This window comes from Fulmarus glacialis, unplaced genomic scaffold (genome assembly GCF_000690835.1).
Source record: "Fulmarus glacialis isolate BGI_N327 unplaced genomic scaffold, ASM69083v1 scaffold39656, whole genome shotgun sequence".
NCBI classification, from domain to species: domain Eukaryota; kingdom Metazoa; phylum Chordata; class Aves; order Procellariiformes; family Procellariidae; genus Fulmarus; species Fulmarus glacialis.
Window position 1 is genome coordinate 1 of NW_009219450.1, and position 6,662 is coordinate 6,662.

The window sequence follows — 6,662 nt, forward strand, 5'->3', positions numbered from 1 at the left end:
AGAGAGGGACCGAAGGGGCGCGGCCAGCTGCCAGAAGGGCCACGGAGGAGCGGCCGAGGCGCCGCGCCAGCAGCCCGAAGGCCACACCGAGAGACGGAAAGACGAGTCCTGCAACAGCACCGAGATGCAGGCAGACGGAGGTGGCGCTTGCTGGTGTTGGTTCTTCCCTTTGCTGCAGAGGAAGAGGTGATGGCTCCGCCAGGCAGCCGTCGCTTCGCCTTGTCCTCATCACAAAGCCACAGGAGAGGGCAGTGCTCGAGTCCGAGGAGTTCACCCGACACCGGGCCACGCTCTCGGGTGGCACACGGCTCGGTAGCTTGACGGGACAGGACAGCAGGGCAGAAGGCCAACACTGGGAAGCAGCTGAAGAGGATGTCATGAAACACAGAGCTGAGACGTAGAGTTACCGCTTCACCATCACCACCTTCCTCACTCGTTCCTGCCTTCTAAACACTTGTTTTATTCTTCCTGAACCCTCGGACAAGCGGAATAAACATCCTTAAGCACCGGAGAGGCGGCTGCTGCTGCTGCTTTGCTGCAGCAAGAGACATTGAAAATCCTAAGGAAAATACACAAAGGAAGACACTTCCTACCAAAAAGGGAGGACAGGGTCAGCAGTACCCAGTCCATACGACAAGAGATGACCTTCCTTCACAAGGTGCAATATGTATTCCTCAGTCAATCACGAAAATAGCTGTCCAGGAAGCTTGCTTGCATGGATCCAAAGCACTCGCCTCAAAAATGTGAAAAACAGGTCCTGGTCCTAAGAGGACAAATACTGGAACGATATAACATGAGTTTGTGGGTTTGGTCCCTTTTTTTTGTTATAGCAGAACACAGTATGATCCCAACTCTTTTCTCTTTCCAACTCAGCACACGACCTGAGAGAAGCTGTCTGCACAGATACCTTTCCCCTTGCTCAAACTTTAACCGACACTGAAAGGATCTCCCTTGTGTTCAGCACCCGGCTAGGACAGACCATCCCCCTGGCAAGGACGAGATCCCACTGGAGCATCTTCCTAGCTCACTGGCATGAGTAGCTTTGACCCATCATTAAAGCATCAGAGCACACAATCCAGAAGAAAGATGCTCTGTTAAACCATGTTTACCGAAGACATCACCCCTGCCACAAACAGAAGACACTTCATAGAAAGCATCTAAGAGAAAAGGAACCTTAGGGAAGCGGCCAAAGTGGGGATGGGAGTTTGGAAATCCCTGACTTTTTGGATTACAATCAACTTTTTCAGTGCTGGGTTGCCCTCTTGTAAAGACCTTTTTTCTGTAGCACGCTTTTTGGGCAAAGACCTTCTAATTTGGCAAAGCAAACAAATCCAGCTAGAAACTGAGGGGTGCTAGTGCTGCCTGCAAATCTTATTCTACTTTTTGTATTGCTGAATAGCTGATACATTCACCAATGGGAAAGCAACTGCTTCCAATGCTTTTTTCTCATCACTACTGGCAGAGATAATGACTAAAGACAGGAATCCACTTTCCTATACGCATCAAATGCCTCATGTACATTTGGCAGAGTGCTTTCCTGCTCTCAGTCACGTTCTGCAAAGCAGCGGCTAGATGGCACCCACACCCCTACAAATACCCCGACCGTGCAGAGCTGCACACTGATGGCTACAAGCAGCTCTCACAGTGATTTCTGCTGCTCACTCTGGCAACAATCTATCTTCCTTTTAGGAACCTTTACGCAGACATAGAAAAGATGGGAATCATCATACTCATAAGAAAAGCAAGAGGTTGCTTCATACAGAAAATGAGATATAAGTAACATTTAAAGGCACCTGGATTTATACTACATACAAATTCAGCTCAATATGCTATAACTTCCCAGGGAATAACTAGCAGGCTCTTCAGACACTATCCTGAGCATCTCAGAACACTTCAGGATGAAAAACACACTTCCAGGCAGTTCTGCCTTGTCACAAGTAACTACGTGTTCTTCCACCAAAACAAATGTTTCCCACCTCACCAGCACGGCATGAGGCCTTCTGAAGACAATCACTGCAAGAGGCATCTCAAGCTCCACCTTACAAGCAGCTTTAACTAATTCTGAAGTAACTAGGCAAGATTGCCAAAGTGCCTTTGGAGATGCTGGAGGGGATTGATGGTAGCAGAACTGTTCATCATCTTTCAACCACGCAGACCTTGTCGCTCCGCATTCCCAAGACATTTGTTGTGGTTGCTCATGATTAATGCTGCACCTAGAACAGGTCATTTGTTGTGGTTAATCATAATTAAATATCTTCCCAAGAGCTGGAGATTCTTTCATGGCTGCCACCCCACACACTCTCACTGCTTACCCTGATGCCAGCTGATCTTCTACGCAAAAGTTAACATCATTAATCTGCGAGGTAAAGGCAGTGGTTTCCCATTGCTGTCTACGCATTAACAGGCTCCAGGCTGTGATGCCCACCCCACTTAATCCTACTGAAACATACACTATGCTGAATCTTACTTAACGCAACAGGTAACCAACTGTATCCACCAAGGAGTTAGATTTCAACTGTCTCAAGGAACAAATGGAACTAATACTACCAAACATCTCTAGTCTAGATGTAACCTAATTCCCACGTACAAGAGACACGACTGACCAGCCCAGCTGGGGACAGGAAAATGCCAGTCTTGAGAGCCAGCAAAATAGACACAAAAGGGTTTTGTTAGCTGAGATTTTGCATGGTCAGGAGCTGGGCTCCAGCATGGCTGCTGGGAAGACATGGGTCTCCTCTTCCCACCGGATGATGCTATTTCTTATCGCCAGATCCAAACGCAGCTGTGAAATACACCCTCTGCTCTGGCAGTAACTAACTCAGCAGAACTTCCTAAACCATAAATAAGCAGCTAAGTAGGCAAAGCAGTAATGGGAACTCAAACAATTCAAAAGGAAATCATATAAATTCTCACTTTGTAAGACTCCCACTCCGTAACACTGAGAGATCTGACCCAGGAAGCTTTTAGCTACTAATACCTCAACTGAAACAAAGCAAATGAGCTGGTAACACCACCGTCTCCCCTTCCAGCACCTCTGACAGATCATTCAGGTTTAAAAGTATAGAGAGATTGATGCCTAGGAAGCTCTGCTTCCTACACATTTTTCAAGTGATTTTCCACATTCTCCCTTCTTCCTCTAAACCCCTGACTATACTGACACCTCCCCTTCACCCCAGCTAGACTGATAATGTGCTGTCGATCTAAAAAGCAATACATTCTGTAGCAAGAGCCAAAATTCCGACACAAAGGGAAGCAGGAGAAATGGTAAATATAGTGAGATTAACTTCAGCTCTAAGGTTGACCCCTGAGCTCCAAAATTCAACAATTTGCTCACAAGAGCTCAAATAGAAATGCTATCAGACTGACTCAATGACCAACCCGGATAAAGCCCCTTTTCCCTATCTCGTATCTCTAGTGAAATCTCTGGCAAGACACAGATTAAGCTGTTCTCAGGGGCAGCTCAGGCCGCTGGAGGCAGAAGGAAGATTCTTACACTGCTTAGAAGCTGAATTAGTCTCTTATTTTATCTTTCCCACTGGAGAATATTGGGATGCACCCTAAAAAGCAATCTCAGCCATGTTACAAACTAAACCACGGTGCACTGAAGAGATGATCTATCCAACTGAAGAAGAGATCTGCTCTTCAGGCGTCACTGGCTACCTGAAAGGGGAAAATTTTCCTGCTAAGAAATAACTTTCCCAAACAATCTGACCTCTTGAAAGAGGGTAGTCACCCAACAGGTGAAATATCAGAAGCACTAAAAGTGCAACCTAACTATAAAGACTGTAACAGCAATGATTTTCTAACAGTGCCTCCTGATCCATGACCTAACCAAGGTACCAGAAGGTAACCAGAAATGGAGAACAAGAGGCAGGATACGTTGAGTGTCAGATAGAGAAGTGTTGCAGGGAGATTTCCTTTACTTTCATGAGCTGTCGTCTTTGCTTCGTGTTTTCAGCCTCATGCAAGGAGAAAAGGTTTGGCAAGAAGCCTTGTTGCACGAGACAGCAACTCCAGTCCACTCCTGGACATCTGGAACGGTTAACAGCTGCACAGCATCCAGTGGACGCAGAATGATTACTGTCCTCCATTGTAAGCATAGTCGGCCTTGTTGTGCATAATCAACTTGTTGTCCACAAAGTAAAAGCTGTCTGAGCGGGTCTCGTATGGATTTTCAACCATCAGACGGACTGTGAAAGAGAAAGCTCAATTACATTCAAAAGCCTGCCACACTCCACTGGACAGCAAAAAGTCAGAGTAAAAAGGACGCTGTCACTCTGCTGGATTTACCAGGCTGATGCTCTGCCCTACCCAAGTAAAAGAGGCAAACTGCTCTGCTGAGCACGCTTCAAAAGCTCTGGCCTGCCCCCTCCTATTCTTCCTATTCATAGGACAAGCGCTGTCAAAAGCAAACAAAGGGGGACCAAGTAATCTCACACAAAACGACCACAGAAACTGTAGAGCCACCACTAGAGCAAAGCAGCAATCATGTCTGTAAGCAGAGAGGCAGCAACCCCCAAACGAAAAAGTGGCGGTACTTCCCACACATACACAGGCGGGGTACAAACTCTGCCTCCTCCCACACCTAGGCAGCCACAGAAGGGCCCACGTGCTCCTGTTCTATCCACCCCCTGAGGTCAAACATACCCTGCGCAATGTATATTTGCAGAGATCTTAGCAGGCTCAAAAACACGCCTCTCGGAGAAGAGCCAGTTCTGTTCCAAAGCAGGAGGCTCAAGCCCTAACAAGCAAGTGCTGAAAACAAAAGCGTGGCTACCAAAAGAACCCTTTTTCAGGGTTTTGTTATCTTCTGGGCTACACTGTTAGGCATCAGGCATGTCAGCCCTGTGACTCTGATCAGTTCTTGCAGCCTGTGACTTGACAACACAGGTTGTCTTGGGCTTTCATTTTCAAAGAAGGAGAATTTGCAGCGCAAATCTGTAATTCAGTCAAGATTACACACAGCTTAAACCACGAACGTCTATCTATTCCTGTCTCCCCCCACCACAGTCACAACTTCTTTCACAAGTAGAGAGAGGGAGAAAATGAGCATAGGCACACACACAAACAAAACACAACTCAGTGTGGGAAAGGAGACACTTACTAAGGTCTTCTGAGAGCTGAGGGAATTCATAAATGTGTTCACACGTGTTCCTGCTACTGGGGATGCAGAAGCCAAAATCAAAGTCAAAGTTCTTCAGCAAGCGATCTCGGAAGTAATGTCTCTCAATCATTCGAAAGTTTGACACTGGCTTTTCTCCCACTGTGAATTCCACTCTGTATGCAAAAAGTAGGAAAAAACAGCTAAGACGACATACCTCTCTTCCTATTGGGAAGAACAGAGCCTTGGACCCGAGGCTACACAAGAATCCAAGATCATTCCAGAAAGAGAGACTTTGATATTTGTAGTGTAAAATGGGTTCTCTCTAGTCTTTGACTCAGTTTCGTTATAAATTGTCAACTGACACTTCGTAGACATCTGATTCTCCCTTCTTTCTATGAACTCATACTCACGTTGCACCAACAGTCCGAAGACGGAGAAATGCTGGGGTGAACTGGTAACGAACAAAGCGGCCTGCACTAGCGTCCAGTTCGCTGTTGTCGTCTTCATCCTCGTCATCTTGCTCTAGAAAACACACCAGCTCAGAGTTATTCTGCTAATAGCGTACATAAGGTAATACGGGCTAGCGGGTGTATCAGGACAAGCTGGCTATTACTTAGGCACTGAATGTAAAAGTGTTTAATAATTGGTCTGAGACTCATACTGGTGCTACGTAATAAAGAAAAGATCAGCTATGACAGTTGGCGCAGCCTTGATGGCTCCGGAGCTGAAACCACCCTCAATCTCACAGGATATCCCCCCTTGCAATTGCCAAAGCACATGAAAGAAACTCTGTACCATAACCAGCCAACAAGGGAAGATGTGCAGTTGATAGTATTCCCCTATCTTAAGATAATCACTTCACATTTTTATAACAACAAGTTTCTCAGCAGAGGTAAACTCAGTCCTATGCTTAAAGGAGAGGAATTTAGTCACCAGGACATATCAAAGGACCTTTCCGCTTGGTTTGCATGCATCCCGCATTGCAACTTCTCAGCTCTCCAAGTCTCTCTAGCCTCCCTGCAATATTAGCATGACATACCTGAAGCAGATGGCTTTGCAATTTCAAACAGCACTGTTCCAGTTTCAAGGTCCCGGATCTTAAACCTGGTGAAGTCAATGTTGTAAATGTTGTCCTCAGGTTTGCATAAATAATCTAGAAGAGAGAGAAAACATATAGTAGCATTTCAAAAGATCTCTGAGCAATTACCAAAGGAATGTCTTTCTTTGTTAGCCCCAGCCCGTTAAAATATGTACTGCAAGTTGTTTTGCAGAAGCTTCATGAAAGCAGGACAAAATTGAGGCTAGAAGAAACAAAGGCACACTAGGTGCCAGGTAGCAGAGCAAGAAAGGGAAGTGATCGGGACAGAAAAGCGGAGATCAGCAGCCCAGAGGAAAAACAAAAAAAAAAGAACAAAAAAAAAACCCAACACAAAACACAAACCCCAAAACCCCAAACCACCCCAAACTTTCTGGAAGTTGTAACAGAGCCGAAGGCAGGAGCACACCGCGCTGCTGCACCCAGCGCCGGCCAACGCGCAGGCTCCTCAGCCGCTTCCAA

At 46.2% G+C, this 6,662-nt stretch overlaps 1 protein-coding gene across 1 annotated transcript; it reads right to left on the bottom strand.

Annotated features, from left to right (window-relative positions):
• Positions 1 to 3,500: 3,500 nt before the first annotated feature.
• UNC119B (unc-119 homolog B (C. elegans)) lies at positions 3,501 to 6,257 on the bottom strand (the record flags this gene model as incomplete). Its single annotated transcript, XM_009580382.1, has 4 exons — positions 3,501 to 4,190; positions 5,105 to 5,277; positions 5,515 to 5,626; positions 6,144 to 6,257. Coding segments are annotated over 4 exons (512 nt in total), but the record flags the coding sequence as incomplete, so codon positions are not given.
• Positions 6,258 to 6,662: the final 405 nt, after the last annotated feature.